This window comes from Crotalus tigris, unplaced genomic scaffold (assembly GCF_016545835.1).
Source record: "Crotalus tigris isolate CLP2741 ecotype Arizona unplaced genomic scaffold, ASM1654583v1 scf7180000024434.1680833, whole genome shotgun sequence".
Lineage (NCBI taxonomy): Eukaryota > Metazoa > Chordata > Lepidosauria > Squamata > Viperidae > Crotalus > Crotalus tigris.
The window spans coordinates 233,916-247,021 of NW_024100602.1; the positions used below are offsets into that span (position 1 = coordinate 233,916).

The 13,106-nt window shown below is 40.0% G+C and overlaps 1 protein-coding gene across 1 annotated transcript in view; it reads right to left on the reverse strand.

Annotated features, from left to right (window-relative positions):
• Positions 1–13,106, reverse strand: part of PPAT (phosphoribosyl pyrophosphate amidotransferase) — a 76,709-nt gene that overhangs the window by 5,453 nt on the left and 58,150 nt on the right. The window contains exons 2-8 of the mRNA XM_039331133.1: positions 11,978–12,044; positions 10,709–10,915; positions 5,731–5,843; positions 5,464–5,609; positions 4,609–4,681; positions 2,910–3,061; positions 1,034–1,161 (exon numbers count right to left, since the gene is read on the reverse strand). Coding sequence (XP_039187067.1) covers positions 1,034–1,161; positions 2,910–3,061; positions 4,609–4,681; positions 5,464–5,609; positions 5,731–5,843; positions 10,709–10,915; positions 11,978–12,044 — 886 coding nt within the window. The remainder of the gene's footprint in view (positions 1–1,033; positions 1,162–2,909; positions 3,062–4,608; positions 4,682–5,463; positions 5,610–5,730; positions 5,844–10,708; positions 10,916–11,977; positions 12,045–13,106) is intronic.

The window sequence follows — 13,106 nt, forward strand, 5'->3', positions numbered from 1 at the left end:
TAGGAATGCGGCTCGGCGACAAAGACGGGGGTCGTCTTATACGCCGAGTCACCTTGTACGCTGGCATATACGGTAATAATTTATAATTTATTGTACATAAATGGTGAGGAGGTGGAGAGGGTGGGTAGTTTTAAATTTCTGGGCACTTATATCTCGGAGGACCTCTCATGGACTATGAATGTTAACATGCTTGTGAAGAAGGCGCAGAAGAGGCTGTACTTCCTGAGAATGCTCAGGAAGATAAATCTATCTCAGCACCTACTTCTGTCCTACTATCACAGCACCATTGAGAGTGTCCTGACATACGGCATTCTTGAATGGTATGGGAGCAGCTCTGTAGAGGACAAAAAAGCTCTACAGAGAATTATTAAAACTGCCCAGAATATTATCGGACTCCAGCTACCAGCCCTGGACAACATCTTCAAATCTCGCTGTTTGAGGAAGTTGCATAACATTCTCAGAGACTCTTCCCATCCTGCTTACAATCTCTTTGGACTGTTGCCTTCTGGCAGAAGATATAGAACATTTAAAACTCGGACCACACGTTTTCTGAATAGTTTTTATCCCAGAGGTATAATTGCACTTACCGTAAATGCCGGCGTATAAGACGACTTCCGCGAGCGCTGAAATCGGCGCCAAAAACAGGGGTCGTCTTATACGCCGAGTCGTCTTATACGCTGGAAATACTGGTAGTTTCCGGCGTATAAGACGACGTTCTAGGAAAGACGGGTCGTCTTATACGACGGGTCGCCTAATACGCCGGCATATACGGTAATAATGAACTAAAGGGCCACCATCAGTGAACTGTTGGACAGTATTACTTGGTCTGTTGGGTGGATGTTTGGACGATTTTGAGGAGTGGGGAATTGTGGCGGGTGGGAGTGTGTTTGGGGATTATGTGTGTGGGACCCGGTCTTTGAGTGTCACGTAAATTTCGTTATGTGTATACTGTGTATACACAATGACAATAAAGTTTGTTTGTTTGTTTGTTTGTTTATAACAATTAAAAACCACAGAGGGTGTTGAGAGGTACCTTCTGCGCATAGCCAAGGGCTGCTGGTGTTGCCGATTCTGGGACTGTGCTAACCAAATCCGCTTCAACGGGCGCCTCAATAGCAAGCTGTTGACCACATCTCCTTCTTACAGAATATACCATCTGACCTATAGGAAGAATGAAAAAGTTGTATGTTTTTTGTGTTGAACTGGCCACGGTTTTATCTTCTCCTTTTGAAATTACACCTCTGTCTAGAGGTGCCACTTTAATTTAGCTTTCCAAGAACTGCCTATCCAAGTTTCAACTAGGTTGGTCAACAACAATTTCCATATTACGCATCCAAGGCCCTGGTCCAAGAACCTGTAAGAGCAAGTCCAGGAAGACAAAAATATACTTACTGATGGTCCTCAACTTGCCACCATTTACTTAGTGACCGTTTGAAGTTACAATGGCAGTGAAAAAAAAGCGACTTATGACCATTTTTCACACTTAGGACCATTGCAGCATCCCCATGGTCACCTGATCAAAATTCGGATGCTTGGCAATGGGTTCATATTTATGACGGTTGCCATGTCCCAGGGTCATGTGATTACTTTTGCGACCTTTTGAGAAGCAAAGTCAACGGGGAAGCCGGATTCGCTTAATTGTGTTACTAACTTAACAACTGCATTGATTCATGTAATAGCTGTGGCAAGAAAGGTTATAAAACGGGGCAAAGCTCACAAAACAAACGTCTTGCTTAGCAACAGAAATTTTGGCCTCCATTATGGCCATAGGTTGAGGACTATCTGTACAGTCTTTAGTAAAGTATCTTTAAAGCTGGCATAGGTGAAATACAGAATCATGAAAGCTACAATATAATAGGACAGTGATGGCGAACCTTTTAGAGACCGAGTGCCCAAACTGCAACCCAAAACCCACTTATGTATCGTCGGGTGCTGGGTGGGCGTGGCCCTTTGGGAGGGCGTGACCCATTGGGTGGGTGTGGCTTCGGTGATAACGGCAGACTGGGTGGGACTAAAAAGTTCAATCAATCAATTCCAACTTTGCGAGATCTTTTTTTCCCGCGCGAAGTTAAAATTGATTGATTGAACCTTTTTTTTTTTTTTGCACACGGCGGCAGAGGCCTAAAGCAAAAAAGGTTTTATAAAACCCAACTGAATGCCTAGGACTGGGGCGACGGTGCGTGTGCCCACAGAGAGGCACCACAGTAATAGGACCTTTCCACCCTCATTTATACTGAGTTAATTATGCTGAGCTTCATTGGAGGGTTTGAGATGCTTCTTCTAGATCTCTCCCTAGCAGTGCTAAGCTGCTCTTTATAAGCTTTTAACTGATTTGTCTGCTATTGCTCGTCTGTGTTTTCTTCTATTTCTTTCTGAAGAAATCTCTATTGATACTACAGAATACAACTTTCCACCCATCAGTATTATAATCCCACCCCACACCCCCTTATGAAAAGAAAGCAATGGAATTTACAAAGAATTGAACTGCTTTTCAGCTAACAAAGTCCTATTGTTAAATAACCATCTACCGTATATGCCAGCGTATTAGGCGACCCGGTGTATAAGACGACCCCCGTCTTTGTCGCCGAGCCGCATTCCTAGAACGTCGTCTTATATGCTGGAAACTACCAGTATTTCCGGCGTATAAGACGACTCGGCGTATAAGACGACCCCCATCTTTGGCACTGAGTTTAGCGCTTCCGGAAGTTGTCTTATACGCCGGCATATACGGTATATAATCTGCCCGCATTGTGAAAGCCTTCCTCTTGATTCTACAACGGGATTCACACTCATAAACTTTGTTTTGTGACATTTTTCTAAAGTACCCAGTAAAATGTTAGGATTTGTTTGGAAGAGCTTAAAATCTAAAGTAATGTAGCCAAATGAAAGATGATTTGGAGATAGTTTACCTTCAAAGATGCTATCTGGCCTTGCAAAGTACACATATTCAAAAATGCAGAACGCTGATGGATCTCCTTGAGGTCTTGGTACAATATCTAAAGATTGGACATCATACTTGGATATTTTCACAATCTCTCCAGGCATGACTTCCCGATAGTATCTTAAAAATATAGTTGTACATGCTTTGTTTAGAAACACTGGTATTTGGTTATAGAGAAATATCGTTTTCAGATTGGAAAGACAATAACATCTTTTTTTTCTAAAGAGGAAGGGTGTCTTTGAAAATCTACATTTATTCCTTACTTTGTCAGATGTTTTTGATAATTATTCTGCACTTATTATTTACTAAACTTATACCTTTATAATGGGAGGGCAACTATTTTCTCAAATTGTAAAATAACTTCCTGCTTTCCTTGAAAGTGAAAAATGGAATGAGTTAAAAAAGAAAGAATCCATTTTTCTCTGAGCATGCAAATGAAGCAGTCAATTTCAAGAACAAATAAAATATTTTTTATTATATATATATATATATATATATATATATATATATATGTATATGTATATGTATATGTATATGTATATGTATATGTATATGTATATGTATATGTATATATGTAGGTCTTTGGCTGTTCGGGTTTTCTCCCGCGTAAAATTGGAAGTGTCTTGCCAAGACACTTCCAATTTTACGCGGGAGAAAACCCGAACAGCCAAAGACCTACATACAAATACCCGCGAAAACCTCAGAATATATATATATATATATATATATATATATATATATATATATATATATATATATATATATGTAGGTAGGTCTTTGGTTGTTCGGGTTTTCTCCCACGTAAAATTGGAAGTGTCTTGGCGACGTTTCGACGAAGTCCCATTCGTCATCTTCAGGCTGGTGCTTTCAGCTTCGTGCCTCGAGCAGCAGTGTGTGGTCTTGGCTGTTTCTTCCTTCAAAAGGAAGAGCAGCAGTATGTAGGTGTCTTGGCTGTTTCTTCCTTCAAAAGGAAGAAACAGCCAAGACCACACACTGCTGCTCGAGGCACGAAGCTGAAAGCACCAGCCTGAAGATGACGAATGGGACTTCGTCGAAACGTCGCCAAGACACTTCCAATTTTACGTGGGAGAAAACCCGAACAACCAAAGACCTACATACAAATACCCGCGAAAACCTCAGAAAACATATATATATATATATATATATATATATTATATCTATATATATATATATATATATATATATATATATATATATATATAAAAACAAAAGCACGATATTCAGAGTTTATTAATAGTTTTCACAGATGAAGTATTTCATTATTTATCTTTTAAGAAATGCCCTAATCCAGGGGTAGGCAACCTCGGCTCTTTTATGACTCATAGACTTCAACTCCCAGAATTCCTGAGCCAACATGGCTCAGCTTGGAAACCTCTCCCTTTCCCCTCAGCATGGCTGGCTCAGGAATTCTGGGAGTTGAAGTCCACGAGTCATAAATGAGCCAAGGTTGCCTACCCCTGCCCTAATCTCAACATTGCAAAGTGATTCAGTGCAATATGGACTTTCGGCCAAATGCTTTACTGTCTTAAAACTAAATATTGCTATATGCCAATGTGGTAGATGCAGTGCTCAGTTCTTCCTTAAACAATGAAGAAATTATTGATTTGCTTTTAATTCCTCTTTAAACAAATGAATTATGAACTTACTCTGCACCAATAGATAAAAAGCTACACGATTCTGAAGAAACTACCCAGCCTTCGGTTTCAGCATTAATTTTCCCTGTAAATAAATTCAACCATAATTAAAGAAATGTCTTAACAATTCTAAGAACCTCATGTCTGTCTGTTTAATTTTACACAGTACATTTGCTGCGACTGCCACCTGCTGTTTTCTATAGTAAAACTGAAGAGGGGTGGAGAAACCTACTTAAAAAGGCAATAGACATTTGTAGGATACAATGAGTACACTGGAATTTTCCAAAACACGACAAACTGCCTGTTCACTAACAAAATATGTTATTTACACTTCGCTGTGATGGCAATATGAAAAACTGATCTGTCTACAGCAAATATACAGTGAAGAGAGTGAAAATAACTAATGTCACAGATGACCAGCTAGTCTAGATACCAAAGATTCTTTTCCAAAATTTAAATCTAGTTCAAATAAATCTGAAAATATTTGTGGAAGTAGATCGGTGTATTTATATTAAAATTTACATCGCTACATTTGAACCTGTTCTTCTTCTCTGTCATGATTACTAAAAATATTTATTTTCAAATATTCCAGTGGTCACAGACTAATCATAAACATACCCATTGCATATGTTTTACTTTAAAATTTAATTTAATATAGGACATAACTGCATGTTACTGGAGAATAGGTCAGAAATGTAAAGATACGCGTCTTCCCATAACGGTATGCAGCGATCACATTTTTAAGGTGAAAGATAAGTGGCTCACTGATTAAAAAAAAGAATTTGAGAAAGGTAAGAGTATTTTTTAAATAAATGTACTTTCAACTAGAGTTCTTAAAGGAGTTTATTACACATAGGGAATCCATACCTTTCCTGCTGATATCACCTACTGGAACAAGGCGGCCGATACAGAGAGGACGGTTCCCATAGGGATCACGAACTGCATAAATAATGTCTTTATGCATCATCAGAAGGGAATATGAAGTGGGTGTTTCATTCATCAAATTTTTAATCCTGAAATGGAAAAGCTTATTTAATACACTTCTTTATTTCAAGAATTCCAGCAAAAGAGACCTTGCGTAAATAGAGGTCTGTTATTGATTTTAATTCTTTTCTCATGAGGCACATGATTTACCTTGCCACCCAGTCTGGTGTATCATCTTGCTCTAAAGGAGGGGTGAATGCCAACAGTTGAGTGATCAGTTCACTATCAGAACTGGTAGATAGTCCCACTCCATGACGCATTAGCTGCATAACAAAAGACAAAGGATTATTATAGGTAATTATAGTACAGGTTCTCTCTCTCTTTCTCCCTCTCTCTCTCTCTCTGTATGTGTGTGTGTGAGTGAAGTCAGCAGAGTGCCAGTGGGAACAGCTAAATGAATCCAAATGACCATATAATTAATTTAGCACTCTTTGCAGATGGCGAACTCTTTATTCAGCATGCAAAAAGTGATGCAAAAGTTGGTGGTATGGTTACACTGATTGTTATCAATATAACATATTAACAACATAGTGTAGCATTGTGTTAGGTTATATAATGCATTCTAACAGGCACTGAAAAATTTCTTTCTATACTAACAATAACAAATACGCTTTGATCAAAAACACAAAAGACTGGATCAGGAAGTAGTTGCCATTTCTAGGCGTAACTAAGATGGATTTTTTTTTTCCAAACTTAAAACATTTTGACTGTGAAGCCTGTGTTACTGGAAAGTAACACAGAAGGTTTTGGCAACTTTAATAATAATAATAAAAAAAAGAGTCTGCATGGTCTTCCATGTTTCAGAGAATGGGAAACAGTAAGCAACTTGAGCTGCTCAGATACACGTCAGCTGTCTCACTAGAGCATGGGTGTCAAACTCACAACGTCACGTCACGTGACGTATCGCGACTTTTTTGCCATTGCTGGCAATGGGGTGGGCGCGGTTTCACTATGATGCATCCGGCCTGCAGGCTGGCAGTTTGACAACCCTGCACTAGAGGCAACAGCATGTTGGATCACTACTATATCACATTAAAAGGTGCTTATCACACTCTTCCTAGAGTGGCTGTCTCTCTGATCACTGTATGACCTATCCCTTCCTTACCTACATGCAGAAACTTAAGTGAAGTCTTGCACTAAGGAAGCAAAGTTGGAGCTGCAGGCTTGCTGTCAACGCTGCAAATACTGTATATTCTTGCTTTGACAATATGCAGAACTGTCTGGTATTTTTGGGGTTAATGCAGAGCAGAAGAGTGTGGGAGGGGTAAAGCCCGGGAAAGAAAAAGGAAGGAAACCTATGATCTTCACACTAATTGGATAATGTGATATATGACAGCTAATTTAGGGAGGGAACATGCTGATAATTTAACTGAGGAAGAGAGCCTAGATCTTAGCTGTTATTTTGTAACAATAAATGACTTTTAGGAAAATCAATGCCTGGAAGTTCTTTGAAGTGTTTCATTAGCCGGAACCATAACACTTGCTTTAAGTACGAAGACTGGGGTGTTTTTAAAGCTGATTCAGAAGGCTTGGATAAATTCACTGATACTGTGACATGTTAGCGTCTGTGAGTCAGATATGTGTGCGCCTACCAAGAACTTGTGTATATATAACAACAAGCCTTGGTTCACAGCTAAGCAGCTATGTTGTGCCAAAGAGAAGGCTTAAGGAAAGGAGACAGGATTTTGTACAAGCAGGCCAGGAATGTATTAACAAGGGAGATCAGAGTAGCAAAGAGAAGCTACTCCAAAAAGCTGAGAAACCACTTCTTAGCTATTAAACCAGCAACTGTGTGGAAAAGCCTGAAGGCCATCATTGGCTACAGCAGATTTCCATCTCTTATTGAAGAAAACGGTCAACTGGCAGATGACCTGGAAATGTTCTGCTGTAGGTTTGAGAGGAAGTCAATGTAATCCATTGCTACCTTCCCCATCTCAGGTACACCAACAGGAGCCAAATCTCCTACACCTATCTCCATTCCTCTGGCCTCCCTCCACCTCTGGTGATCTCAGAAAAAGATGTGCAAGGATTTCATTGATGAAATCTCAGAAAAGCACCAGGTCCAGGCAGAGTAACCCCTTCTTGCTTGAAAGCCTGTGCTGAACAACTGGCCCCCATCTTCACAAGTCACTGGAGATGTATTATGTCCCTTCTTGTTTCAAATGCTCTATTATCATCTCTGTTTCTAAGAAACCCTCCATCAGTGAGCTAAATGTCTACAGATCGGTTGCTTTGACTGTTATGGTTCCGGCTAATGTAACACTTCAAAGAACTTCCAGGCATTTATTTTCCTAAAAGTCAGTGATTGTTACAAAATGTCAGCACATGCATAACGGAGGGATGCTAGGATCTAAGTTCTCCTCCTCTGAGCAGTTAAATTATCAGCATGTTCCCTCCCTAAATTAGCCGTCACATATCACATTATCCAATCAGCGTGAAGGTCAAAGGTTTTCTTCCTCTTTCTTTCCCGGGCTTTACCCCACCCCCATTCTGCTCTGTATTAACCCCATAATTACCAGACAATTCTGCATATTGTCAAAAGCAAGAATATACAATATTTGCAGCATTGACACTGATATTTGTAGTTATGAGGTCCTTTGAGAGGTTAGTACTGGCCCACCTGAAAACCATCGCAGATCTACTGTTAGACCCCCTATGGCTTGCCTACCAAGCAAATAGATCTTGCAACATCTTGAATCCCTGGGGACCTATACACAGGTCCTTTTTGTAGAGTTCAGCTCAGCATTTAATACCATCATTCCAGAAATTCTTCACTCCTCAACTGATTCAATTAGCTATGCCTGTCGGTACTTATAGGAGAATTATTAACTTTTTGACAGATAGGAAGCAACAAATGCAGTTTGGGAAAATTATTTCTAATACCTGGGCAATTAGCACAGGCACACCTCAGGGCTATGTGCTCTCTCCATTGCTCTTCTCTCCCTATACCAAAGACTGCATGTCCAGGGATCTTTCTGTTAAAGTACTGAAGTTTGCAGATGATATAACAGTTACTGGCCTCATTCGAGATGGGGATGAGCCTGCATATAGATGGGAGGTTGAATGACTAGCTCTGTGGTGCAGCTGGAACAATCTGGAGTTGAACATGCTTAAAACTGTAGAGATGAGAATGGATTTTTGGAGGAGCCCTTCCATTTTACCACCCCTTGCTATATTTGACAGCACAATATCAGCAGTAGAATCCTTCATTTTTTGGGTTCTATAATCTCCCAGGATTTGAAATGGAACCTAACATTAGAAATAGCATTAAAAAAGCACAATAAAAAATGTTCTTCCTGGGTCAACTTAGGAAATTTAGACTCCCCCTTGTGAGACTGTAAGACCATGATTTCTCATTTTATATTTAATATCACTATCTTAATTAGTGTAGTGCAGTGGGTAAGGTGCTGGACTAAGACAGAGAGAATCAGGTTCGAATATCTCCTTAGGTATGGAAATCAGCTTGGTGAGCTTGGATCAGACAATTTCTCTCAGACCTAGACGGGTAAGTTGAAAAACATCTACCTACCAGCCTACACTGGATCAGCATAGTAAATAATGGTATATAGCCTTCAACTTATCAATTTATTCACAAGTGGCATTTATAGGCCACCCAATTCAGAACAATCCAATGGAGAAATCTTCACCCAGTGGAGTGGATTGGTTCAAGCTGATGACAATTATATATTAATTATGGAAAATAGACGTAGCTGATTAGTATTCTCCAAATACTCATGCAAATTCTCTAATTTGTTAAATGTACACATTTTCAGAAACTGCACAAAGTAAATTTCTGGAAACGATTTACTTCTTTGGCAACTTGTTTCATTCACAACTACAGATACGATAGTGAACTGAACTGCACTCAAAACAATCAATTATCAGATTTACGTTGCGTGTGGTGGAGAATGAATTAAAGGTGAACATGATGCTGACTTCTCACCAGACTTCCTGCTTATGAGGGAACAAGGTGAGAGCCGAGGTGGTGCAGCAATTAGAGTGCAGTACTGCAGGTCACTTTAGCTGACTGTGTTCAGCAGGTCAACGGTTCAAATCTCACCGGCTCAAGGTTGACTCAGCCTTCCATCCTTCCGGGGTAGGTAAAATGAGGACCCAGATTAGGTCTTTGGTTGTTTGGGTTTTCTCCCGCGTAAAATTGGAAGTGTATTGGCGATGTTTCGACGAAGTCCCATTCGTCATCTTCAGGCTGGTGCCTTCAGCTTCGTGCTTGCTGCTCAAAGCACGAAGCTGAAGGCACCAGCCTGAAGATGACAAATGGGACTTCGTCGAAACATCGCCAAGACACTTCCAATTTTACGCGGGAGAAAACCCGAACAACCAAAGACCTACATACAAATACCCGCGAAAACCTCAGAAAATATATATATATATATTGAAGCAGTAGGTGTGAATTTAAATGGACTCCAGAAGATGGTAGAGGACAGGAAGACCTGGAGGAACATTGTCCATGGGGTCGCGACGGGTCGGACACGACTTCGCAATTAACAACAACAATATATATATATATATGTGTGTGTGTGTGTGTGTGTGTGTGTGTGTGTGTGTGTGTATGTATGTATGTTTTCTGAGGTTTCTCATTGCTTACTGGTGTACACCGCTTAGAGAGTGCTTGCACTTAAAGCGGTATATAAGTCTCATAAATAAATAAATAAATAAATAAATAAATAAATAAATAAATAAGGGGACAGAGAATAAGAAGACCATATCTATAGGCCTTAGACCTTTGGGCCATTTACCATCACCTGGGCAGATACGGTACGCCTAGACATGCCTTTCAGACATCGAGAGTCTTCTGAGAGAGGATGAGTGAATGCTGAATGCATGAGTGATTATAAACTGATTTTTTTTGGGGGGGGGGGGAGAAACAGGACAGAAAAGATTTCAGTTGACTGAGAAGGTGAAGGGAAAGCTTTATACAAGCTCAGACTGCTGCTATGCATTAGGGCTGGGTTTAGGATTCAGATTCTCTCTCTTCCATCTGATCTCAACTGAATTTTGACTGTACCTTTAAAATGATCTGTGCATCCTTTTATTGCCAGATGGATATAAACCCTTTCCATTATGACTGAATTTACTATCCTTTTCTGCTTTCTCGTGAGATTCCTACCTTTCTCCTCAGTCGCATAGCATTTGTGAGCTCTCCATTGTGGGCGACTGCAATCTTCCCATGCAATGTTTCCACCACAAACGGCTGACAGTTATCAAGGACAGATACTCCAGAGGTAGAGTATCTTGTATGGCCGATTCCAAGATTTGAAACATTGAGTTTCTTCAGACTATCTTCGCTGAACACGTGATTAACAAGACCCATTCCCTGCGAAGAAAAAGGAAATGGGATGGATGAACTAAAATAGAATATCCAATATTGCTTACAGCGGATAGCAGTGTAAAATTAATCCCTTTGAGCTAATTTAGAAGAAAAAGCTCTACTTAATTGGTATTTATTTTATTTACAAAACTTATATGGCTGCCTATCTCACACGATGAGTCTAGGTAACTCAAAACAATCCCCAAAAGCATGGTTAATCACAATGCTTGAGGAAAAAGGCAGGTCTTTGTAGCCCCATGGAAGAATAAAAGGGTAGGAATCCTTTGGATCTAAGGTGGGACAAAGTTCCAAAGAGCTCGACCCCAAGACCTATCAGGTGGCATCATTTAAGAGAAGACATCTGGAGCAGGCCCACCCTATCTAGCCTAGTAAGGAGGGAGACAGTCCGGCAAGTAACCTAGACAGTTGCCATTTGATGTTTTAAAGGTGATAACCGACACTTTGAATGGCACTGGGAAAGCAACTGGAAATCAATGTGGTCCACACAACATTGGATTACTCAAGTGAACCACAGGGCACCCAATGCATGCCACTGTATTCTGAACCAGCTGTAGCTTCCAGATGGTCTTCAAGGGTAGCCTTATGGAGCGTTAGTCACAAGAGAGGTGATTAAGATGCTTCTTAACTAAATCCATTAAATCAATTTACAATACACACCAATACTACTACATGTTATCATTTTCTAAATATTTTTTTCACATTCTTCTTGGGACAAAATTATGTTCCACCACTTTACAATGCTCTTTGTAGGATTTTGATGGTTACATTTATGAGAATTATAAATTACAAATTTGAGGAAAATCCTGCACAGATAACTGTCTTATTTACATCAAATATATACCCACTGAAATATTTTGAGTTCTCCCGGCATTCATTTTTAAAGAGAGAAAACGAATTAGAATAATAGCCACATCTTCTTCTAGAATGGGCACAGCTCTTTCTAGAGAAAATCTATTTGTGTGGCTGCTAAAGTTAATACCAATTTGATGGCTCATCAACATCATCTAAGTTATCTGCCCCACCAGGAATACTAGATAATATTGTTACCTTGTGCACTTTAAAAGAATGGGCTGATTCTCCATCACTTGTCACAATTCCTGCACTCTCTTGGCCTCTAAGAGAAAAAAAAGAGCAGGTAAAGAATCTGTATTTCTGAGACTGGATCTTTATGTAACCAAGAAGGTGCCATTTATAGCTGAGGGATTTTTACAGGCGCTGGGAGGACCCCAAAATTTGCAAAAATGTTGTCTAAATTGTAAGAAAATAACTCCCCCCCCTAGAATAAAAACAAAACCCACACATGGACAACTACAATAAATAAAATCAATTGTGGGAACGGGGTGATGGAAAGAAATATTCTATATAAACAGGCAGTTGACTGGAATTTTAAAGAAAAGTGATCAAACTGCAGTATTTAGTTGGGGAGCCCATTTTGTTCTGGCAAGTTCTAATGTTGGATATGTGATCTTGGTCCATATACACCCTCTGAACTTTTGTTTCTGCAGACCTCAGAGTTATTAGAAAAGGATAGGTTTTCATGAGAAGCCAATTAGGATTCTGAACTCTTAAGCATCAAAAAATATTCCAGAATCCCAAGATCTGAGCACCTAGAGTCATGAAACTGCCTTTTTATGGCATTTGTGGCCCCCAACTGCTAAAAAAAACACATATTGAGCCACAGACCTCAAGAAAGACTATTCTTAACCCTAGTGTTATCATATGTCAAATATCATGTTTTTCCATGAAAAATTCCCTGGAACTAATCTCTATCACAGTGATGGCGAACCTTTTAGAAACTGAGTGCCCAAACTGCAATCCAAAACCCACTTATGCATCATCGAGTGCCGGTGGGCGTGGTCCATTGGGTGGGGGTGGCCCATTGGGTGGGGTGGCTGCGATGGTAACAGCAGACTGGGTGGGACTAAAAAATTCAATTAATCAATTCCAACTTTGCAAGATCTTTTTTTTTCCCCCGCAAGAAGTTGAAATTGACTGATTGAACCTTTTTTTTTTTTTGCACATGGTGGCAGAGGCCTAAAGCAAAAAGATTTTATAAAACCCAGCTGAAGGCCTAGGACTGGGGCGACGGCATGCGTGCCCACAGAGAGGGCTCTGAGTGCCGCCTCTGGCACCCGTGCCATAGGTTCGCCACCACTGCTCTATCATATCAGAATTT